The following is a 23,828-nucleotide window of genomic DNA, read 5'->3' on the forward strand; positions in this document are numbered from 1 at the left end:
TGAAACATGTTTGGAAGAAATTACCAATCGTGGTACATTTCCGTAGATACCACAGGGAATTAGCCATTGAGGATACGGAGAAGTAAAATCTACCAATCACAAAAGGGACCTCTCAATATTCCTACAGTTTAAACACCTTTCATGTTTCAAAAACTTGTTCAAGAAACACTTCCTATAAACTCATGCTTTTTTTATTCATTCCAGAGTATAATACTGTGTGTATTATTTTAGCAGCGTTTTATTTGTATTAAGCTTACTTTTCGAATATCCCGCGTTTGGAATGGAAGCGGTCGAAACTTTGCCGCCTTAATTCTACGCCACTGTTGCAGCTATCGACAGGTGTCGCTACAAAATTTAACCCATTTTATCTCTTTTACAATGAATATCTCAATAATTTTGTCGAAAAAATGACATTATGAGCCAAATTTTATTTTTTCTATTAAAAAAATGCCCGGTTGAGTGGTACATTCACGATTGTGTTGTAACAAAAATTACGAGTGTCGTCTCCCGGCATTTCGCTCGCCCCGGAGGAACGCCATTGTGAGCCATAACGACTGTGCGCCACGGTAAATTTTATCGTCCACTTTCACGTCCTGTGTTATTATTCGTACTACCCGGGAAATTTCCTTCTCGCCTCAAACAAACATCTTTCGAAAAGTAAGTAACCACAAAATAATTGTATAAATCATCTTCGTGATTTGGAGAAAATTTTTTATAAAATTTTATTAGTGGAAATAATTTTTTTCCACTCGAGGTACTAACGTCCTCTAAAGTGCGCCATTTTTCGAGCTAATTTTCTATATAAGTCGGCGTGCCGTTTCTTTTCTTTCAACATTCAATGTACGCTTAAGCAAAATATCTTATCAAATTTCTTCCATCTATTTCTTCATTCGGTTTAAAATTTCATCGCTTATATTCAAGGTTTGTCGCTCGAATACGGCCACATTTATTTTATCGTTCACCGGCGTTAACCGCGATCTCGACCCGATATCCACGTTTTTCATGAGTTTCAAGTTTTTATCACATGTGGACGCTCAATGTTTCGCCGGTTCCCATCATTTTTTTCATTTTCAAAATTTATCATGCGTTGAACTTAATTTATTCCTAGGTTATTGTCAATTGTATTCTTTTTTTCACCTTTTTTCTTGCAAAATTGAACGATTTTCTAACCTAAATTTTATCATTAGTATGAACGATTTTTTTTTTCCCATACTTCCCGGAATATTTTGTATCATCGTTGCGTGATCTGGCAACACAAACGTATGGAAAGGCGTTAATGTATTATCAAAAATGTGCTAATATCACAATGACGCATGAAACATCAAAGTTTTATGCTGAAAATTTACATTTGACAACTTATAATCTGTTCCATGTCGATAAAAAAAATTATGTATGACGAAATTCCTCATTGAAACAGTTTAAACGTCGGAGGAAACTGACTAAATTGAAAATGAAATAAATGCACTCATAAATCTTAATTGTAAAATGGAAATCACTTTTTGGTATTGTGCTTAGCGTTACACTTCCGAAAATAACGAAATTTCCAAAATTGAGGTGAAAAAAAAAACATTCTGCCATAGATTTCCTGCCAGCCATAGTCCAATATAATCATCAAAAATGGCACAAGAGGCGGATATGCCGACGTTTAAGTGCGTCCTAGTCGGGGATGGTGGTACTGGAAAAACTACCTTCGTTAAACGCCATTTGACGGGTGAATTCGAGAAGAAATATGTGGCAACTCTCGGTGTGGAAGTCCACCCTCTGATTTTCCATACCAATCGTGGCCCCATTCGGTTCAACGTTTGGGATACCGCTGGTCAAGAAAAATTTGGAGGTCTTCGCGACGGTTACTACATTCAGGGACAGTGTGCCGTCATCATGTTTGACGTTACGTCACGTGTGACGTACAAAAATGTACCAAATTGGCATCGTGATCTTGTCAGAGTGTGCGAAAACATACCCATTGTACTGTGTGGCAACAAGGTCGACATCAAGGACAGAAAAGTCAAAGCCAAGAGCATCGTCTTTCATCGGAAGAAGAATCTCCAGGTAATATTTAATTCTAATTTTCTAAATCTCTTAGCTGAATATTATATCGCTTTGATTGATACCATGAGAAAGTATTCAATTAACACTTTTAATAAACCCATTAGAAAATCATAAAAACATTTGGTCAATATTTACTTATGATGATTCAGTACATCCGATTGTCTATGAAGACGTTGATGCTGTCCCTCTAATCTGAAATGAACTAATTCGTTTACACCATGAAACCACCAATTACCTCAGGTCTTAACGCAATTTCTTTTATGACGTTTCAGTACTACGACATCAGTGCCAAAAGTAATTACAACTTTGAAAAACCGTTCCTCTGGCTAGCGAGAAAATTAATCGGCGATCCGAATCTTGAATTTGTCGCGATGCCAGCGCTTTTGCCACCAGAAGTTACCATGGATCCTCAGTGGCAACAACAAATCGAGAAGGACCTCAAGGAGGCACAAGAAACGGCATTGCCCGAGGACGACGAGGACCTCTAGTTGTATTAAATTATAAGGAAAACCAAGCACACAAACACACTCACACACACACAATCTACATCTCTGATTTTTTTTTAATACACTACCGCGAGGCAGGGCCTAAACAAGATTTTTTTCGCGGACTTCGAAACATTTTGTGCTTCAAAAAATTCCCGTGGAAAAATGTTTTTTTTTCCGACGAGAGTAAGAAATGTTTGTGTTATCTCAAGATCGAAACTTTTTAATTGCCCTAAATCGAAGAATAAAAGATGAGAAAAATTCCAAATTTTGGACCAAACCGAATAAAGGATTTGTAATGACCGGAAACTGAAATGATTGCAACTAATAATGCCCCGCGCATGCAAAGAGAGAGGGAGAATCAGCAAAATGGAACGTTTTTCTAGTTGTTCCTGTGTTGAGTGTAATAGAACGAATGGTTTCATTTCCGAAATGGAAGTGAAGGAAGAAAAAAATAAATGCAGTTTGTAGTCCATTTGAATCTATCCACGAAACTATTCACTTCGCGGGCTGTTTACTATTTTTATAAGCGAAAAAAGGAAGTAAAAAAAAAATGAATGTATGATTTTTTGAGACCTTAAATTATGAGATAATGGATTTCTCCCTTCCCGTTACTGCCCCTAGGAGTACAGAAATAAACATTTACGTAAGAATGCTGTTTAAAAAATCTAAATCAAATGTTGGTAATTTGGCATTGGTCATCTGGAATCGACTAGTTCCGAAGACCGGCCAGAAACAGCCCAAGTTGTTGAATAAATTCGAATTTTCCCGCTACAGAAAAATGGAATGATTAATAAATAAATGAAAAAAATCCTTTCTGCAGCATATTATGTAACTCGTGGCTTTGTCTAAAAATAAAACATCAAACATCTACGTTGCTCCATGATAATATTTTTCTACTTGTTTTTTATCGGTCAAAGGAGAAATAGTTGTTTTTTAAGGATAAAAAGAAATTTATTTAATAAATCAGCTTGCGACGAGAACGGCGATGTCTCATATTCCATAATTGAAATTCTGTTAAAATCACACTTCCTTCATTGATAGATCACGTTCCAAACACAAATCGCAAGTTCAATTGAAGGTCATTTTTCAAAAATTATAAGAATGAAAAAAAAAATGCACATTCGTTTGAAACATTGTTTTCGTGTTCGTTTAATTATTCAAAAATTAGTAATTATCGTGGAGAAAAAATGTTTGATCGATCTGACGGGAATGTGAATTCGTTAAGTATGAAATGTCTCGAGACCCGTTGATCACTGTTTTCGTTCGATACTACACTGAATAATAATAATAATAATAATAATACCCCAAGGAGGGCAAATTTTCGCGGTCAACGACAGAAGCTTATTTCATAAGATTTTAACCGCTACTTTTGGCTTGGGCCGCTGCTAGGGCTTCTCTTCCTTTCTTTCCTTCCGTCAACGATAATCTTTCTTCCTCTGTGAGACCCTTAAGAATATTGGTGATAACTCCCGTTCCCAAAGTGAGCGCGCCGTCTCTCAGTGTAAAACGTTGACCCTTTTCGACAACCATTTGTTTCACTAGTTTGATCTCCAATCTGTGAAAAATGAAACGAAATAAACGGTCGAGTACACATTGAGAATAACAATGAGAAAAAAATGAGGGAGAAACGACAATGAAACTAACTTGGCACCCTCGCCGGGCATGGCCATATTTTTCTCGGGTATGGTTACGATCGTTGCGCAATCCCAAGTTTTGCTGAACATTTGAAGTTGGATGTAGTTCGAGACGGGTTTTTTTCGTCCACCTTCAGCGGGGCTGAGAATGTAGGCTTGAGCTTCTACATGATCGTGAGCCTTCATTGTGCCGGGTTTACCCATAATCATGCCTCGTCTTATTTGATCCCTTTTGATGCCTCGAATAAGGGCGCCAAGTTGATCTCCCGCGTGAGCTTCGGTCAATATTTGATGGAACATTTCGATACCGGTAATTGTGCTCTTGAAACTCTTGTTGTACCCAATGAACTCGCACTCCATACCCTTTTTTATGATTCCACGTTCCAGACGTCCGGTTACGACGGTACCGCGACCGGCGATCGAATAAACCGCCTCAACTGGCATTAAAAATGGTTTGTCAAGATCTCTTTCGGGCGTCGGTATACTCTGGTCGATAGCTTCCAGAAGTTTCATTATGGCTTCACTACCGATCTCCGGACTTTTACCCTCGAGCGCCATCAACGCACTCCCCTTGACAATAGGCGTATTTTCTCCATTGAAACCCATTTCTGTCAGTAATTCTCGGATCTCCATCTCCACCAGTTCTACCATTTCAGCGTCAGCCGCATCGACCTTGTTTATGAAAACTACAATGTGCTCGATACCGATCTGCTTAGCTAAAATCAAATGTTCCCGTGTCTGCGGCATAGCACCGTCGGTCGCAGCAACGACCAATATCGCGCCATCCATTTGCGCCGTTCCCGTAATCATATTTTTTATGTAATCAGCATGACCCGGACAATCCGTGTGGGCGTAATGACGGACGGCTGTTTGATACTCGACGTGCGCCACATTTATTGTTATTCCACGAGCTTGCTCCTCCGGCGCTTTGTCGATTTCTGTATAAGACTTTGCCTGCGCAAGTGCTTGCTCCGACAGTACTACACGAATTCAATCACAAAAGAAAGAATTTACTTTTATTTGATAGGAGGAGGGGCTCAACCGTAATTATTCACATTACCCTTTGTAATAGCAGCTGTGAGGGTTGTCTTTCCATGATCCACATGACCGATCGTACCGACATTGCAATGCGGCTTGTCACGGTTAAAAACTTTCTTTTCTGCATAAAATCGCTGGGCGGTTGTGGTAGGCAGAAAGATTTGACCATTGAGAAGGTTTCTTTGGTTCTGTCAAATGAAAATTGATTCTATGGTACAATTGTCAGATGATTCACAAACTCAGCTTGGCGCAGTAGGCTCATGCAAAAAATTTAAGAAATCAAGACATTCCGAATCAAGGCTGTACAATGCTTTTTTTTCCTAATCAATTTGCTTATGTATATTGTAATTTCTATATAATCATGATGAGTCTGTTTTGCTGTTATTCATAAAAATGTCAATAAGAGAAATTGCAGAGTTTGCTGTGTAAAGTACATGAAAGTCAGTAAGAAGAAGGCACCTGAGAAATCTCAACAAAATTTCAGTGTACTTTTTTTTTTCTTTTATAAATTGGAGTTAAGTAACAAAATCTCAGGTTTTTACCCAGATAATATTCTTCTCAGAAGATTACTCAATTGTGGGGAAAGGCAGTTTACTTTATTTTCTCTCGGAAAAGTATAATTAACTCTCAAAGATTTCGATTGATGAACAAAAAAAAAAACAAAAACCCATTGTTGACATTACGCGTGATCACCATAGAGAAACTTACGCATTTTGCCAGACGTCCGGTGAGTAAAAATTGCTTCACGGTGCGTCGAAGTACTGAAATGAAAAATTCATTTGTTACAATCGAAATTTTGAATTTGCAGAAAACTTGGACCACGGTGAATCGTCAAGCATAACCTCCATCGACATGCGGCAATGACCATTTTCAGCATCAACGCTTTGTTGTCGTTCGCCGCATATCGAAACAATTCTTGATTTCTTGATCGCACTACAAGATGCCACGATTGACACAATATTTCGTAAAAAAAGCTTACCCGGACTCAAAATCGTTCTAGCCGTGATCAAAGCCATGATTTTTCTTCTTCTTCTATTTAGTTGGATCTCAATGGAGGCGATCCCACCTAGCGTCTGGAATTCACGTAGCAGCCAATCGGAGCCATGACTTTTTTTTAGTGGTCTAGTAGAAAGAAAATTTCGCGACTCCTGAAATTGTCGATAGAGGCGCTTAACTGATACACACGCGAATTTCTCATTTGATTTATATTTGTTACATAATTACAATTTGATACTCGTGCAAGGGTGCTTTCTAATTACAGCTGATTGTGAGTCGATGCACAGAACCCACAGAGCGACACGGTGTTCAACACAAAACGTTTCAAGTACGACACTGATGCAGTGTAAAGCACGCTACGAGCACTATATATCACAGTACGTGGAATGAATGCGTGTTTCAACAAACACCACCACTTTGTGTTCTAACACTGTTGAACCCTGTGTCCAACTCGCTTATCTCTAATTGGAAAGCACCCTACATCGTCTTTGCGGACTGCAATTGACAAGCACAGTACTTCGGCGAGATATAACTTTTTTCTTAGACAGTCATTCTTCAATTTTCCTCATCGTATCGGCATCCGCACCGAGTATATATAAAGCAACGCGATCGGCTGATATTCACTCAATTTCTCTTCCAAATATTGCCACCAGAAACCTACCTTAAATCTTATGTATGATTTCGCAGTTCATTTTTCCAGCAATCAACCACAAAAATGTCTGAGGCACAACGAAAAATGATATGGAAGCACGAACCCTGCTCGTCCTAAACTTGATTCAAATTCATCGCGGAAAAATGCAGCGACCTCTTACGCCGCGAAGATATTAAAATCATGGCGGCGTGCATGGGTGGCAGCGGTGGCAGGCAGCAGCAGCAGCAGCAGCAGCAACCATAAAAAACGCGTATTCGCGCAAGCGCCATGACAATTTGGAACAACAGAGTAACGGCTGTGGAGGGGATGAAAGAGAAGTGTGGCGAGGAACGCAAGAAACAGTCGTTCTCTCGCCGAGGAGCTGCTGTGATCGGCCATATTGTTTGACTGCGGTGTTTGTTTTGGTGTGCAAAAAAGTGAGATAGAAGCTCGAAGGACTTGGGAAGTAATCCGCAGTAACGGAACTGTTGGTGGTAGAGAAAAAAATAAATAAACATCATCAAAAAAACGTGTAAAAGACAACAATTTTTTTCGTGCCCAATTCTGGGTAAAACGTAACGTGGGAAAGAAAACGAGAGAGAGAGGGGAAGTGAGAAAGGAAAGAATAATTCTCAATTGAGAGGGAGAGTGAGAGAACAAATTGCGAAACGGGGAAAGGGAAGGAAGGAAGGAAGAGAGAAAAAGAAAACGCGTGAGCTCAAAAGTTGTAATCGCTCGTGCGTGCGTGCTCTGCGTGCGTGCGCCCTCCGTCCTTCTTGATTGCGCTGCGCGATCTCGAGCGCCCGATCTCTCACTCTCTCTCGCTTCCTCGCGCCCAACAGCCCCCTCACTCTCGAAAGCGAGTGACGGTGAGAAATGGCCTGTGCCACCCTAAAACGATCTCTGGAGTTCGATCCGGTTCACAGCCATGGGCGTCCCAGCAAAAGACGAAGATGCGTGCCCATGTGCGTATCTCCGGGTGCATCAGCACAAAACACCACTCCCAGACAACAAAATCCTTCGTCTTTCGGCGAGGTCGCTCACAAATTGACGCCTGGTAAATTATCTATCATCTTATCGACTGCCGCCATTTTCTTGTCTTTCCGCATTTTTATTCATCGTTTCTTCCGGAATTCCGCTCAATTTTCACAAAAATAACAACACAAACAATGATACCTCTGCACAAAATGAGAGTGAACCGTGAAAGAAAGTCTCATGTACCAAAGGTTGGGCACGAGAAGGAGGAGGGGGGAGTTAGGCAACGAACGTTTATTCGAGCACCCCGTGCGGTCGCCATTTAATACCCCGCATTCGAGGCGTTCGTCAGATCCCTCTTTGTCGCCTCAGCTGCGGGGAAGCGGGTGGGGTTAAATACCCAGTCAGCTACGGAAAAGTTGGGAGGGGGGATAGCAACCACGCGTTTGAATCATATGGTAATGCGTAACGGACGTTTCACTCTTTTTTTGAGCTTCCATTTTATTCAATTTATACACACAATGTTAATTCGCTAAACAATACCAAATTATGCCCTCTGATGTAATCACAAAATTTACGCATTACGCAAAGTTTACGAAAAGTGGTCAAAAATATATGAATTTGGAATAAGAAGACTAGTTTCTGGAATCGTCTAGATGTCGGGCGATCTTTTTTGTTCTTGACCAAATCTTTTTTTTTCCCATAGTTCTCATTGTACGAGTAATCAAATCTTCAATCAATTACAATCGATGAATTCCTTCACACTTCGTGCTTTATATATCATAATATCGTATTATATTATGTCAATTGTTAAAAACAGAAAAAATGGCGGCGAACATCAGGGAAGAAATTCGCAGATTACACAGGCGCAAGCAGTTGCATTTTAATCCTCAAGCGAGTAGCGGCGACTCTTCAGATCCGGAAGGTAGCCCGTCGAGCTCTGCGGCGGCGAGCGCACCAAATTCTTATGCCTACAATCCCACCGCTAAGGAAAATCCTTTATTTACATTCAGACAGGTAAAACTATACGTGGTACTTGAAAGGAGAACCTGGTAAAGTCAAGAATTCATTATAATGAAAACAATTTCGAAACTAGGTGGGCTTGATCTGCGAGCGAATGCTCAAGGAACAAGAGACACAGATACGAGAGGAATATGATCAGATACTCCATACCAAATTGTCGGAGCAGTACGACACTTTTGTCAAGTTCACCTATGATCAAATTCAGAAGAGATTCGAGTCTGCCGCTGCCCCAAGCTGTGAGATCTTTTTCTTCCGTTCTACACTTTTGTGCCTGCAATTTTTTTTTATTCGTATTTATCATTTCTTCATTCTTGATATCGAATAACGTATTTTTTTTTCTTTTACTGTGTGTAGATCTATCCTAAGCCAGGATGACATAACCTCGATGGAAAGAGATGTCTTGGACAAATGTTGGGTAGGTTTTTTCGTCATTAATTGTTCGTTTTTCCTGCTTACTTTGCCATCGATGGATATGCAAATCGTTAGGGACGAAAGAACGGGGAAGGCAAAAGCAAATTGTAACGTCGTTTTTTACGAGATCAACGAAATCTCTGGAATATATATTTATTTGCGAACATCTACTTTGTAAGTGAGAAAGAAACGGAGAGAAAGATGAAAAGAAATTGTGCTTTTTTAATGTTCGAAGCCGAGGCCATTGTTTTTTTTTTTTTCTAAGCGCAAAAATTGGTTGAGCCGATTAAATATTTGCTATTAACATTGAAACTAAAGAAATAACGGGAAAACGAGTAGCTCGGCAACGAAACACGATTTCATGTATTAAAACCGATGAAATAATTATAAAAACGCGCAAAAAAGCCAGCAAAATATTGAAAATCTCGACGGTTTGCAAAAGAAAATTGAAAAAATGAAAATAAAAAAAAATTGATAAACCGAAAAAGAAAGAAAAATCAACTAACACTATTTGTACTTTCCGATGTTTGGAAAATGTGCTGCTGTTGGAAAATTAAAAAAAAAAAGTTAAAAAACTTTTTTTCTCGTTGAATATTTTCATAAATTAAAATAAAATAAAATTCCGGTAGGTCACCCAATATTATGACTTCGTTCTATCGAACAAGTGTTGAGAAATTTTCGGGCGCTGAGATTTCATACGAGTTCCGTTTGTTTTCAGTCATAACCATATTGATTGTGCTCTGCTGAGTAATTCGTAAACCAGTTATTCTCGAACATCCTGAACAGGAAGTGACGGACAATGTTGAACAATTGCTTCGTGCGATCAAACGACAATTATCGAATGTCGGTCGAACGTGCGGAAGTTTTATTGCAATTTCGACCCTTCCAAAGTTACCTTTGACTCATTAATAGAAAAAATAAAATAAAACGAGAAATCTTGAAAAATATTTTTGGAGAGATGATTTTTTCTGTTTTCCGATGGCGGCCCGACTTGTCACGGTCCAACCAACTGCTGAGTAACGAGTGTGTGTACATACGCATGCACACACACGCACACACTCGACGAGCTCCGACATTGAGTAGGCGTGCGTGAGTGCGTGTGTGTGCCTGTGTGCCTGTGTGCGTGTGTATATATATATATGTTTCTATATATCCAAAATAATACATTTACCGTGCCTATTCTTAGCGTATGTTTATATCTTTTAAGTAAATCGGTACCATTGTACTATCCAATTATACATAAGGCGTAAACGTTTATTTTTATTTCGTTTTTTTCTCTCCCTCTTCATTCGTTCGTTTTTCTTTATTATCGTTTCCTTTTTTGCAATCGATCCTGCCAATAATTATTTTTGCTTCGAACCCGTTTTTTCGTATGTACAATTTATTAATATACACTCTATTCGTGTATTTGGAATTATTTGACGACATTAAACACGCGCCTGTTTCTCTTTCCATAAAAAAGTTCTGGACGAAGGACGGAGGGATGAAAAAACACCATCACGAGGGTTGCGCGAAAGAAAAAGAGCGAGAGAGAGAGAGACAGACGAACAGACAGAAAGATCAGTCAAGATGAATCTAATTTTCCGATCCCCTTAAGCTCATTTACGCATCGGATTCTAGTTTATAATTCTTTTTTTATTAACTTTGTAGTAGTGAAGAATGTGAGAGAGAGAGAAAGAGAGCGTGAGAAAAATATGAGTGATAAAAAAAAAAAAACACTTTCGTCGAGTTTACGTTCATAGAGCAACGATACGTTCTGCTGCCAGAAGAAGAAAGTCAAAATAATTCCATAGTCTTTCTCGAATTAGTTGGAATTCTTGTGTTTTTTTTCGCTCATTGAAATCTTCGAGTCTCAATTCGCGAAAGGGGAAAGAGAAAGAAATGGAATTAGAAAAGACCGCAATTGTTTTTCTAGGGATATATATTTAAGAGGAATGTACTCTCGACGAAAGGATTAATGAGTTAGAGTTGTTAAGGGGCAAAGAGGAGATGATTAATACACGAAGAAACGAAAAAGCTGAATTGAAATTCCTTGGAATGCAGCAGGGGGATCCGATTAAAAGGATCAAAAATACCTCCATATTATGTAAACACTTATTAATGAAATAAATATAAACCTTAAGACTGAAAAGTGAGTTTTTTCTTGTTTCTACTCTACTGATTATCTTTCATCTCGTGGCTGTGTCCCCATTTGGGTGCTTTTGAACGGTCCAAAGGGTTATTCGTATCAAGCGGTTGTTTCTCGTTTCGTTTTAAACTCAAACTTTTCATTCGCGTTGTACTAATCGAGTCGTATTATCGCGGGGGGACGCGAGTCTATGAATTAAGATACCGATACTCTTCCGAAAAAGTGGTGAAAAATGAGAAATTGAGATAGGCGCGAACCGAGGGGAGTACGCGAGCTCGAGAGTCTGACTGCTCGGACCGCTCGTCGGTCGACTGAATGATGAAAAAAAAGAAAAAGGCAACGTATCGAAGAACATTGTGCAATGAGTATTTCTTGCATATTGGTCAACGCCACATATAGTAGATGGTTTTTATCCGATTATGAGGAATTATAGGAAGCGCATAATAGAATTAGCGGATATGAGGCTTCGGGGTAGGAAGCCCCTTGGGGAAGTATAAAAAGGTGTTGGAAACGGGCGTTAGTTCGTCACTTCTGGGCGGGAAATCTCTGCTAACACTCGACCAGAAAGTTTGTAAAGAAATAAAAATGTTTCCTTTCTTGTTCTTGGCGTACGTAGTCGCTGTAAAAGTATTCAAGAAGACCACTCCTAATGGTAAGAATCGCAAAGTTTGTTAACAATTGAGCGTTCAATAACGAGGAAAGGATACTAATGGATCGACATGATGAAAATAGGCAAGGTGACGGTGTACCTTGGCAAACGGGATTTCATCGACCACATAGACACGGTCGATCCCATCGACGGAATCGTCGTTATCGAAAATGACTATCTGCAGGGACGAAAAGTTTACGGCCAGGTTAGTGTTGTTGCGTGTATACCGCGAGGCAATACGAAAATGAATTGGATTAAAAGCGGGCCTCGGTTCGAAGGTAGCGACAACGTACCGATATGGTCGCGAAGAGGACGAAGTGATGGGAGTGAAATTCAGCAAGGAAATGATCCTCTGCCGGGAACAAGTTGTACCGATGAAGAAGGAGAAACAGGAAACAACACCGATCCAGGAACGTCTCCTGAAGAAACTCGGTCCGAACGCGTATCCCTTCACTTTCCAGTTCCCTCAAAATTCTCCGAGCTCCGTGACCCTCCAACCCGGCGACGACGACCAAGGCAAACCCCTCGGAGTTGATTACGTCGTTAAAATTTACGTCGGTGAGAACGAAGAGGACAAGGTGAATATGCGATGATTTTGAGATAGCTACAAAGTCGATAAGAATCATTGGTGAGAGGGACGATTCGCGCTTTTTTTTGTCGCAGGGCCACAAACGTTCCTCGGTTACGTTAGCCATCAAGAAACTGCAATTTGCACCACCGACTCGAGGACGCAGACTACCGAGCTCCCTCGTTTCCAAGGGATTCACCTTCTCCCAGGGTAAACTCAATCTCGAGGTGACTCTCGACAAGGAAATCTACTACCATGGAGAAAAAGTATCGGCGAACGTCATCATAACGAACAATTCTCGCAAGGCTGTCAAAAATATAAAGGTACGGGTAATTTGGGACGAGGGCATTCCTCGTCGTTCCCAAGCCTCTTTCCCCTCCTCCGAATTATTCGATTCACTTTAGCCTTAATGATTCTCAATTATTCAGATCTTCGTCGTCCAACACTGCGAGGTGACGATGGTCAATGCTCAATTTTCGCGTCACGTTGCGAGCCTGGAGACCCGCGAAGGATGCCCGATCACACCTGGAGCTTCCTTCACCAAGCAATTCTATCTCGTGCCTCTGGCCAGCAGCAACAAAGATCGCCGTGGTATTGCCCTCGATGGACATCTCAAGGTAACTGTTCGTTGGCCAACCTTCGTATCCCAGATTATCGAGACGAACCTTAATATATTGAAACGTGTCCCCCCCGGGCGCACTTTTCACCTTCACAGGACGATGACGTAAATCTCGCTTCCTCGACTCTCGTCGCCGAAGGCAAATGCCCGGCTGAGGCAATGGGTATCGTCATTTCTTATTCCGTTCGCGTGAAACTCAACTGCGGTACCCTCGGCGGCGAACTGGTTACCGATGTGCCGTTGAAACTGATGCACCCTGCCCCCGGTACGTATGCACAACCAGAAAAATTTCCTCTTGGCGCATTCGTGCCGGCTGTGTCTTAGTCCATGATTCGCGACGCTTGTAATTCAGGTACCGCGGACAAGGAAAAAGCCATGATGAAGAAGAGCAAGAGCATCGACCGTGCGCGCTATGAAAATTCGTGCTACGCGAACGACGACGACGACAACATCGTCTTCGAGGATTTTGCCCGGCTCCGTCTCAACGAGCCGGAATAAATTACAATCATCGATCGACGAGCGCATATGAGAGAGAGAGGAAAGATTAGAAAAGCAACGATAAAGACCATCGTCATTCCGCGATCCGATCGATCCGAAGGGACACAAAATAAAATTGATGCGCCTCGAACACCAAGCTCGCATCGGAGGTCGCTTTCGGATCGATCGGATTAGGCAACCATCGGAGAACGTCGAATTAAAAACACAAGGGTCAATCAAATACTTGAAAATATCAATGAGAACGAGAAATCGTAATAACAATAATCTGAAACATTTACGAAATAGATTCGATTAATTTTGACATTGTGCGTTTGCGAAAGCTTATTTAACAATTATAAATTGAAGAAATTCATTATGAAAATAAATGAAAAAATGTGTTGGAAAAAAAAAATTAAAAAATACAAAAAAAATGGCAAAATGAGAAAAGAAAACTCCGAGCCTTGTCGTGCTCATTTATAATTTTCATTCGATGGTGGTGGTCGGATGGAAATTTGTCCGCTGCACGAACGAGCTACCAAAAAAATGCAAATCTCAAGTAAGCTTTGTTAAAATGCGTCTTATTATCTTTGAAGAAAAAAAAAGTTATTCAAAAAAAATATTTCCCGTCAAACCAGAAGTGACATATATTTTATTAGTTGTAATTTATTTCTTGTATTTATCACACAATAATGTGGTATTGTTTGTTGATGATGCAATGCTGTTAATTCCTTGTATCGTTGAGTCAAACTGCTGTATAGTAGAATGAAATAAAATTTGAACGAAACGATACAATTGAAAATGGAGTTAAAAAGTGAATCGTCGACACGAATTTTCCAAAAAGAAACAACGAGCTTCCTTTATTTCTATACAAGATATTGCGCACCGTTGCTTTTTTCTCCTCTCCTTCTTTTCCTTCTCCTTTTCGATCCATCAATCGTACATGTGCGAATAATATTCTTGATAAGTTTGAATATACGCGTCTTTCTCCGCTGGTGTCATTTCTTCTATCAGAGCATTATTCACGCTGGTTATAGCCACGGTTTTATTACCGACCGTCACAGTGGGTACCAATTCGTCATCCTCGGATTCCATAACTTCTACGTCACCTGTCCAAATAAATAGTGACCGTTAGAATTACTATAGTGATCTTACGCGTGATCGTTTGCAGCGCCATCATTGGCCATATCCATCAGCCATTTCCTCTTCGGGAGGCTTTTGAGTTATCAAGAGGGAAATCGTTTCGAAGGATATAAAAAATGAAGAGCGAATGAAAACGTTGTGAGCGAACAGCCAGCCGCCGAGCAGAAATTAAAAAAAAAAACGGCAACGGAACGAAGAGAAATTCACCTGCATCAACCGTCTGCATCTCCTTCGGTTCTTCATTGTCGCTACTGTCACTGGATTCTTGGGGAAGAACAGTTTTAACGGCATTTGAAATATTGGTAGTACCGCCTTTCTTCTCGTGAGCGAGCAAAACCGACATAATATCTTCGCCCTGCTTGTTGCTCGTATTTTGTATTGTATTGGTAGCGGTCGAAGCAGCCTTGTCGAGAATACTTTCTTGCGTATTGACGGAATCTGGATGGGTTCCATCCGCGCTCAGTACCGTACTTTCCATCATCCATATGGGCCTCTCTTTACGACGATTCGCCGCATTATCATCGGTACTTTCATCACCGATTGTAACGTCCACTCGAGTATCCTCCACCGCAAAACCACCGCTTCTCGTTGCCTCTCCGGACCACTGGTCGCTCGGTGCTCGCATATTCGGTTGTTTTCTCGAATCGATCCTGAACAACCAATATGACGATAAGGATGATTGTCAACTCGCTATGAAAATGTACAAAGCATATAATAAAATATATGGATACCCCTTTATCGTGTTTATATCAACGGGCTCGGGTTCGAGAATTTCTGGGGCTAGTTTGATTCCTTCCACTTCTCGCAAAAGGATATAAAGTGGCTCGAGTTGCTCGTTGAATTTGGCGAGCAACAGTCTCGAATCTTTTTTTGGCAGTGCGGATTGATCTTCCTCCACGACTTCGCGGCAAAAAGTACATCGAAATTCTCCGGTTACCATGTCGAATAATTGATCTGCCTGATGAAACACAGATTATTTAAAATAAACTTCAAATTTGAATCTTTATTTATTGTCTTACGAAATTTGTTATATGTTTACTTCGAGATCTGTGAATGTTTTGAGACAATTTGAACACTTGAAACTGGCTCTGCTCGTCGCATCTCTCTCCTCCGTTTCTAGCCTCTTCCTCATGAGATCCAATTTGTATTTAACAACGTTAACAAACGTCTGAAATTTCATTTGATACGTTATTCATTCATGGTACTTTGTAGGGTCAGACGGGTATCTGACCCGTTTATCTAATTTCATACCCGCAAAGAGTGATAGATGTTCGAAGGAGTACTCGGGTTATTACCTTGTAGTTAATGAAGTAAAAATTCACTTTTTGAGCTTTACCATCGGTGCCCGTTTCCATTTTCAATCGAACCTGTATAAATTTGTCGTTACGAAGAATCGATATTCTTGCCCTCAGCATCTTTCTCTCGAACTTGAGCAGCTCGCAGATATCATCCTCCTTCATACCTTTAAGTTATTGGTAACAAAATTAATTAAAAAGTTCAGACGCAAGAAGCTAAGATTTTGCAAAAATTTAACTCACACGGATTTCTCACTAGCATATCAACTATGAGGGAATCTTCGATGGTGTAGAAACCACGCACAACCAGACGAGCCAATTGTTTCAGACTGCTAGGAACTTCAGTAACGAAACGTTCTTCCACACTCATTTTTTCCTTAGCCGACGATCGTTGATCCTGAGAATTTTCATCAACATTTTTGTAACCTATCAAATTATCAACTATTCGTTTATCATTGTTCTTTTTGCAAAAATTTTTAAATGCTGAAATTTGAATGTTCATCTGATTATTTTTTTGTTATTATTGCATTACAAGTTTTATTTGTTGTTTCTCAAAACTATCCTCTTACCATTAGCACCAGACATGCAATAATTGTCTGTACTTACCAGCATATTTTGACGATTCATGCGTGCACAGACACCGGACACATTGAACGAGTAACCACAATAAAATATAAACAAAAACAATTATCAATCTGACGATTCACTGATCTTGGAATTTTTATATTTTTTTTCTTTGAGCAGTCGCAATTGTCGAATTTTTCCTTGAGAGTGTAAGAACGGGATAGTATTTTATAAAAAATGGTAAGGAAATAATATAGAAGAAACTGTCACAAAATCCACAAGGAAAATAGAAAAATAATGATTGATCAAGTTTCAAATTTCCGAATTAACGTTAAGTGTTCGACCGCAAAAACAATAAGAAAAAAAAATACTAACGATTGCAAAGATGATGAGATTTGAAATTTTAAATATCAATTCGTTCTCATTTTGTCTAAGATACAAAATGAAAATCAACGAGTCTTGTTTACTCCCTGATGGAGCGTCGTTTTTAAGGTTATGTAGATTATTGGTATACTACAACAGCAAAATGAAGCAAACAGTGACAGGCAGCACGGCAGCACCAATCACGTTCAGCAGCAATAGCAGCCAGCAGCAGAGTCTAGAGCGGTGGATGGCGGCGCATTTTTGAGGTTATGCCGAAGACAATTGTCGAACTGTCAACCAAGTGTTTCGAATAGTCGATTAAAATGACAAAAAAATGTTATAACAAAGAGAAAATTATAAAAATTGAACAAATATTCGAACGCTCATAAAAATCGATGGCGGCTATCGACAAAGTGAAAATTATCGTTGTCGGAGATTCGGGTGAGGGAAAAAAAATTCCACAAATCAGCGGTGACGTGTATAATTATGAAAATATCGAAGGATAGCTTTTATTATTATTATTGGTATTTCGTTGGTCTCCTTATAATCAAATATGCCTCTTTCCAAATAATTTTGCTCTTTTCACTCATGCTATTGATGAACCGGATAAAATTTTGCTGTAACCAGCCACAGTTGCATCTTTCCTCAAAATTATGTTATAAAAGCTATATTTCCGAATATCAATTTTGGTAATAAAATTCATTTGTCAACAATCGGTGACAGGTGTTGGAAAAACTTCATTGACCCATTTGATATGCCAGCAACAACCGATTGGGAATCCGTCATGGACGATTGGATGTTCGGTCGAGGTCAAATTACACGAGTATAAAGAAGGCACCCCTAATCAAAAACGTTATTTCATCGAATTGTGGGACGTAGGAGGCAGTCAGAGTCACCAAAATACTCGAACAGTTTTTTATCATCCAACGAATGGTATCCATATATATTTCCTCATACATATTTGAATTGAACAAATTTTCATGTACCCTTACTAAACAGGAATAATTCTTGTACACGATTTAACGAACCGGAAGTCACAACAAAATTTGCAGAAATGGCTGCAAGAAGTTTTGACGAAAGATGGAACCTGTGCAAAATCCAAGTCGTTCGACGACTTTGATCCTGAAAAGTTTGTCGGTTCTACGCAAGTAATCATGATTTTCTCATTCCAAATACATGACTGTGGAAAAAAAATCGATGAAGCGAGCATCCCAATTGATCAAATACATCACTTATTGAGGATGCTTCAAATTTGCAGATCCCAATACTCGTGATCGGCACTAAATCCGATCTGGTAGCAGAAGTGAGATCCAGTTTGCAGAGACGATCGTCGACCATCGCAGAGGAATGTGGAGCGGATGAAATTTTTTTGGTCAGAACAAAAATCGAGTCAGAATGATTGACAATATGTTGAATTATAAATAATGGACGTATTGTAAACATGAATTATCGACAAAACCATAATCGTTAAAGTGTTTCATTAATGGAGTAAAACATTTTTTGGATTCCAACAGGATTGCAGACAAACGCGATCTCTCGCAGCAGGAACAACCTCGTCCTTAAAGCTGAGCAGATTTTTCGACAAGGTCATTGAGAAAAGATTTTATGCAAGTCGGGAAGGTATCAGCCCCGACAAAAGACGATTACCAATTTATAATTCTGCATATAGTCCTAACAAAATTCAACACAACGACTGAAATTATAAATGTACAAGTGCGTGTGTGTGTGAAACACGATGATGACGAGAATCTGAATGAATGAAAAAACTATCTATCATGGCATCTATATCGAGCCGCATGCTATCGAAGCTATCTCCGAATCTTGTCTCACCAACGGAGCTGCATTTTTTTAAGACTGAGCTCAAAAAAATTTCGGCGATCCTTCATCCAGCTCGAAATATTGCAATCAACATTCCATCTGTGCGTTAGAACATCTGAATTTTCCGTCAGTTGCTGTATTCTAGTTTAAGGAAAAAAGAACTTTTTACAATTGTTCTCTTTGGTTTACATTGAAATGTTTCGGCTCGTTAAAAAAAAAAATTATAAGTGAAATTTAAAAATGAAGTATAGCACATTTATCGCGGACTCGCTCGTTGTTACCAGTTCGTTTATTTCCCCTACACAATCTAAAACGTTGATGTAAATTACTTTATTTTCCTATTACATTGAAAACTGCTCATTGGAACATCTCCATTCTTCTTCATGAGGGTTTGAAAATTGTATTACTCACGCCGCGTCACTTGTTCATAGCCAACCTTCAGGGCTTTGCGGTAAAGTTTGATTGGAGAAAAAATTTTCGAAACGGTCGCGGGGTAATGATTGGTAATAGATGCCCACACAACGTCCAATCATTATCGCAGGATATATCAACCAACGGAAACAGCTTGAAGTATTACTTCATGTTATTTGAAATGCAATCAGACATGCGCGACGGCATACTATACGCTGACAGCGCTATATACATCGGTCCGTACGTCCCCACAGCTGTTTGTCGATGTTTTCAGGTCGGAGCATAAAAGCACACATGCGAGTTGAGCATTCAAATTTTCCCAGTATACAAGTATAGAAGTGAAGAAGCGCGCTCGCTCCTGTACATCAATTCTTTCGTCCACTAGGCTGTATTACAAGAAAATCGAACAACGGAAGATAAAAGTACAGGGTAGCGGATATCGTTTTTGAGACTGCGTTGGAAATCTCTGGAAAGATTTCGATTGACCATGGCACAGAACATAAATCCGTTTTACTTGTCTCAAAGTACGTCTAACAAATCCAAAGAGGAGAAGCAAACTGTACCGAAGGACAATCACGCTGTGAGCAAACGGTAAGCGTCACGAATAACCGTTTTCAATTTAAAACGCGACCGATCCTTTCCCTCAAACTTTGAATCCTTCTGATAATTCAGAGATCCTGGAACAGCAAAAAAATCATAAAATTGTCGGAGAATATTACAGTATATCTCCTGCGTTAATGCTTCGAATCTCCGATCACTTGAAACAGACGCATACCCCAAAAACAAGGGAGATTGAAATTTTTTTCTTTTATCTTTGCATCAACGTTAATATTTTGAGTCTGACAACACGAACGAAATGACACTCCGTCACATCGCATAACCTCGAATCTCTACGGTACGGACACGAACCGTGTTTTGTTCGAATAGTTCGATCGCACTAAATTCTTACACATCTCATAAATGTACTTGTCTCAGAGTCGCTGCCGCGACTCTAGATAAAAATGTGAATAAATGAACGAACGAATGAGTTGCGGGTTATTGCAGGTGAAAAAAATTACGAAAATGGGCTTCATCTTTCTGATGCGCTCTGACACGTCCAATTAGTAATTATCAAAAAAAAATGTGTGCATAAATACATATATGTGTACACGAATTTATATATTATAAAACAATTGAGGACTCCTTTTTCGATTGCTCTATAATACCTGCAACAACATGTTCGAATATTGGTAAAATAGGAGGCTACGGCTGCTACCTCACGATTGATCTTTTTAAATTCTGACCGATGCTTTTCATTAATGAGCACAGACTGCAAAAGGAACTGATGGTTCTGATGACTGGTACGGAAAAAGGTGTATCTGCTTTCCCGGATGGTGAAAATCTCTTCAAGTGGATCGGTACCATTTCAGGCCCCGTTGACACGGTATAGTATATTCTCAACAATTGTTGTCGGTTTACTTTTCAATTCTGTACAACACGAATTTATGCTTCATGAATTTGAACACAATTATACAAGTCGACGCTGAGTTCTATAATATTTTTTTAAAGGTTTATGCCGGCTTAACGTACAGGCTGACACTGGAGTTTCCACACAGTTATCCATATAGCGCGCCGATAGTTCGGTTTGTCACACGTTGCTTTCATCCGAACGTGGATTCCATTGGCAACATTTGTTTGGACATACTTAAAGACAAGTGGAGCGCGCTCTACGACGTTCGCACTATATTACTCTCCATTCAATCGCTGCTGGGAGGTAAGCAAAAATAAGGAGAGTTGAAAACTCTGGTAAAAGCTTAGACCCTGTTTCAAGAGCTTCTGATTTAATTAGTTTTCACAATCTCAAATTACCAAACACGAGTAGTACCAGTTTCATCTGTCAGTCAAAAATTCAAAAGATTCGTGAATTTCTTCGAATATTCTTATCCAAGAAAGTTTTGATAACGATCTATTCGATTTTCCAGAGCCCAACAACGAAAGTCCCCTCAACTTACAAGCTGCGGAATTATGGAACGATCAGACGAAGTACAAAAAGCATCTTTACGAAGAATACCACAGAGATTCGAGCCGCGGCCAGGATTCATGATGAGCTTGAATCAGAGTCTTCACGATCGGGAATTACGCACTGCCACTCGTCGATAACACTGAAACATTATCCGAATTACGATTAAAATGAATGAAAATTGCAACGCGATCACGGGATTGCCTTGTGTTTAAAAATCGTTAAAAAAAGGGAAGGGGGGAGGGGGGGGGGCAGTCGTGAGTTGAGGAATTCGTGAAAACCGTCGCGCCTCTTGGTGTAAATTGTAAAAAAAAATTGTAACGAATGTGTTGGAGGAAGCGACGGGGGTAATCGAATCGCGGCGACTGTAAGTATGATTTGTTCATCATTCGTCGTTCAATTTTCGGTTTGACGATCGCACTACTCGAACGACCGAAAGAGTTCGGCAAGAGTCTAATACGACGCAGGTTTTCAATCCATCGATCCGCAAAAATTCAAACCGATCTCTTTATTATTAATTCTTTTTGTTTTCTCTTTTCTTACATCGATTATTTATTTTATTTCTATGCCCGATCCACGAGTCGATATGGAGAACGCATCGAGACATCCGCACACAATTATATTCGCGTATCTAAATTCAGACTCATCTTCATTTCATCAAGATCACCCTCGTGTCATTTTGAAATACATATTTTACGAGTACACTCGGTTAAGATTTTATTGCCGTGATGTACGGGCGAATGTACCGGGATTTCGGAATATACAAAAATAAAGAGGAACATTGGAAAGAAAAATGAATAACACGTCGTTCAGTAATAATTATGATCCGAGTTCGAGGCTCTCCCAGGAAAGGAGATCGAAAATTCGACGACACTGGAATCTCCGATCTTTTGGAGTCAAAATTGGTTTGACGCATCAACCGGCTCTCCAAAAATAACTTCGATGGGCAGGCTCTCGAATTCATAGAAAAGACCAAAGAACCTTCGTCGTATGAAAATATACTTTGTAGGAGCACGTCCCGGAACGAAAAAATGTCTTTGGGAAAATATAGAGAAATTTTTTTTCTATCGCTTCCCGGCTCATTTTTTCGAGGCATTTTTTCCCATTGTTGGCTTACATACGATGATGAATTATTCGAATAATTTTGGATATATTGTACTTAGCCTCGAAAATGGAAATGATATGAAATATCTCTGGATCGATCGACAATTCCTCCCTGAAAAATTCGACTTCCGAAAAGCAAGTCAATCGTCATTCTCCGTTTATAATTTTAATTTCGAATTGCTCTACCCATCCGACTATTTCACCAATTCCGAACATACCCACACGTCCGAAGATGTTCCGGACCCATCAAATTATTTCTATGTATTCAACGATTTTGTACAGATATGATCGTATATGTGCTCGGGAAAAGTAGCGATTGCATCTGCTTTGAGCCACTATCTTTTTTGGATAATCTCGATCTTTCCCTCGAATGTTTTTCAATCGTGATTCCTAAATCGCTCTCTTTTATCGTATCAGCAGTTTGCTCTGACGAATCGAGACGTTTAAATTGTTGGAGCATCATTGACGCGCGCGTATAAACCCCCATCTAATGAGGTAATAACCTGCTCGAAGGCGCCTCATGGCTGCATAAGCAATTGGAACTCGTCCGACTTGAATCATTTGTACACGTCATCCTGAATATTTGTTGAAATGTCATTTAAAGTTGAAAAATTAATTCAATCTACTCGAATAATTGTCCCGGGACAGTCGTCACGAGAAATATTCTAAAAAGAATTGACTCGCGTCGTTCAAATGGCGCCGAAAATTTCTCCTGTACACGTTCTACGTATTCGCGAATGAAACAAAATTCATGGGATCCATTGATTCGGATATTTCGAAAATCGGGATGAGCATCGATCAATATAAATGCACCGATGAATTATTTTTTTCATTATACTCGATTCGATGGGATACTAGAAAAATGCTCGTTTATACGGTTATACCAACGGAGGCTCGTTCGCGAACCTGCCGCATCGGCGCTGTTGTACCATGCGCATGTCGGTGGGAGCAACCGCGGTGATACATTAGTCAAAGCGCCGTAACGATGCGTTTTTCATCGATATTCACAAAATATAACTCATTCGAGATTTTAGCTCTACCGATCGAATTGTAAAAAAAATATATATAATCCCCATACGAAAGGGGAGGAAGTGCTCGTGAGCGAGTGCTGGTATGTACACGATCGATGAACAACGCGCAGTGACGAGTGAGGCGGTGCGAGGAGGACATACGTGGGATAACCGGTCAAAGGCGCAGGCGGAGGGCAACAGAGAAAAACTCCTTGCGGGCATTCATACTAATATAAACTCATATCGAATAACGCGTCATTTATTTCTCTCCTTAACTAAATTCTATATCCGATCCATTTTCTGTACGTATCGCTATCAAAGGATAAAACTTTTATTTCTTCGAATCTTTTATCGAATCGATGGCTCGCTCACTCGAATTTCCCCCCCCCCCCCCTCTCGATTCCAAAGTTATTCCCAGTTATTCCTACGCAACGCTTG

At 39.9% G+C, this 23,828-nt stretch overlaps 7 protein-coding genes across 15 annotated transcripts; 5 read left to right on the plus strand and 2 right to left on the minus strand.

The window, feature by feature from the left end:
• The first annotated feature begins 499 nt into the window (after window positions 1-499).
• Ran (RAN, member RAS oncogene family) lies at window positions 500-3,423 on the plus strand. 2 transcript variants are annotated; one of them, XM_043414085.1, is made up of 3 exons: window positions 500-657; window positions 1,581-2,049; window positions 2,322-3,423. In XM_043414085.1, the coding sequence occupies exons 2-3, from the start codon at window positions 1,618-1,620 to the stop codon at window positions 2,535-2,537; spliced, it is 648 nt and encodes a 215-aa protein (XP_043270020.1). In that variant the 5' UTR covers window positions 500-657; window positions 1,581-1,617; the 3' UTR covers window positions 2,538-3,423. The 2 variants fall into 2 exon arrangements, with proteins under 2 accessions (XP_043270020.1, XP_043270021.1); XM_043414086.1 differs by lacking the exon at window positions 500-657 and adding an exon at window positions 772-921.
• A 234-nt stretch (window positions 3,424-3,657) lies between these two features.
• mEFTu1 (mitochondrial translation elongation factor Tu 1) lies at window positions 3,658-11,683 on the minus strand. 2 transcript variants are annotated; one of them, XM_043414074.1, is made up of 6 exons: window positions 11,363-11,683; window positions 6,189-6,357; window positions 5,918-5,970; window positions 5,232-5,397; window positions 4,182-5,151; window positions 3,658-4,092 (listed from the first exon to the last, which is right to left on the minus strand). In XM_043414074.1, the coding sequence occupies exons 2-6, from the start codon at window positions 6,223-6,225 to the stop codon at window positions 3,894-3,896; spliced, it is 1,425 nt and encodes a 474-aa protein (XP_043270009.1). In that variant the 5' UTR covers window positions 6,226-6,357; window positions 11,363-11,683; the 3' UTR covers window positions 3,658-3,893. The 2 variants fall into 2 exon arrangements, with proteins under 2 accessions (XP_043270009.1, XP_043270008.1); XM_043414073.1 differs by lacking the exon at window positions 11,363-11,683 and adding an exon at window positions 6,434-6,556.
• akirin lies at window positions 7,200-11,376 on the plus strand. 3 transcript variants are annotated; one of them, XR_006260260.1, is made up of 5 exons: window positions 7,200-7,893; window positions 8,632-8,828; window positions 8,908-9,070; window positions 9,189-9,249; window positions 10,708-11,376. XR_006260260.1 is itself a non-coding variant. In XM_043414088.1 (4 exons), exons 1-4 carry the CDS (start codon window positions 7,713-7,715, stop codon window positions 9,197-9,199), a joined length of 552 nt encoding a protein of 183 aa, XP_043270023.1. In that variant the 5' UTR covers window positions 7,200-7,712; the 3' UTR covers window positions 9,200-11,376. The 3 variants fall into 3 exon arrangements, 2 of the variants coding, with proteins under 2 accessions (XP_043270023.1, XP_043270022.1); XM_043414088.1 differs by having other exon boundaries at window positions 9,189-11,376; XM_043414087.1 differs by lacking the exons at window positions 9,189-9,249; window positions 10,708-11,376 and having other exon boundaries at window positions 8,908-9,182.
• Window positions 11,684-11,873: 190 nt separating the features above from the next.
• Arr2 (arrestin 2) lies at window positions 11,874-14,485 on the plus strand. Its single transcript, XM_043414082.1, has 7 exons — window positions 11,874-12,025; window positions 12,106-12,227; window positions 12,301-12,600; window positions 12,686-12,913; window positions 13,019-13,207; window positions 13,306-13,474; window positions 13,562-14,485. The coding sequence occupies exons 1-7, from the start codon at window positions 11,959-11,961 to the stop codon at window positions 13,705-13,707; spliced, it is 1,221 nt and encodes a 406-aa protein (XP_043270017.1). The 5' UTR covers window positions 11,874-11,958; the 3' UTR covers window positions 13,708-14,485.
• TfIIEalpha (transcription factor IIEalpha) lies at window positions 14,089-17,194 on the minus strand. Of its 5 annotated transcripts, none has more exons than XM_043414079.1 (7): window positions 17,061-17,194; window positions 16,365-16,497; window positions 16,122-16,288; window positions 15,866-15,994; window positions 15,558-15,784; window positions 15,034-15,476; window positions 14,089-14,792 (listed from the first exon to the last, which is right to left on the minus strand). In XM_043414079.1, exons 2-7 carry the CDS (start codon window positions 16,489-16,491, stop codon window positions 14,617-14,619), a joined length of 1,269 nt encoding a protein of 422 aa, XP_043270014.1. In that variant the 5' UTR covers window positions 16,492-16,497; window positions 17,061-17,194; the 3' UTR covers window positions 14,089-14,616. The 5 variants fall into 5 exon arrangements, with proteins under 5 accessions (XP_043270014.1, XP_043270016.1, XP_043270012.1 ...); XM_043414081.1 differs by having other exon boundaries at window positions 16,365-16,518; window positions 17,061-17,191; XM_043414077.1 differs by having other exon boundaries at window positions 16,365-16,518; window positions 16,728-17,191.
• Window positions 17,195-17,285: 91 nt separating this feature from the next.
• LOC122407704 (rab-like protein 3) lies at window positions 17,286-19,132 on the plus strand. The gene is made up of 5 exons (XM_043414083.1): window positions 17,286-17,489; window positions 17,772-17,981; window positions 18,048-18,196; window positions 18,307-18,420; window positions 18,563-19,132. Exons 1-5 carry the CDS (start codon window positions 17,444-17,446, stop codon window positions 18,743-18,745), a joined length of 702 nt encoding a protein of 233 aa, XP_043270018.1. The 5' UTR covers window positions 17,286-17,443; the 3' UTR covers window positions 18,746-19,132.
• Window positions 19,133-19,548: 416 nt separating this feature from the next.
• On the plus strand, window positions 19,549-22,074 carry vih (ubiquitin conjugating enzyme vih). The gene is made up of 4 exons (XM_043414090.1): window positions 19,549-19,868; window positions 20,586-20,700; window positions 20,826-21,030; window positions 21,239-22,074. Exons 1-4 carry the CDS (start codon window positions 19,765-19,767, stop codon window positions 21,358-21,360), a joined length of 546 nt encoding a protein of 181 aa, XP_043270025.1. The 5' UTR covers window positions 19,549-19,764; the 3' UTR covers window positions 21,361-22,074.
• The last annotated feature ends 1,754 nt before the right edge of the window (window positions 22,075-23,828 follow it).

Source organism: Venturia canescens, chromosome 3, assembly GCF_019457755.1.
Source record: "Venturia canescens isolate UGA chromosome 3, ASM1945775v1, whole genome shotgun sequence".
Taxonomy (NCBI): domain Eukaryota; kingdom Metazoa; phylum Arthropoda; class Insecta; order Hymenoptera; family Ichneumonidae; genus Venturia; species Venturia canescens.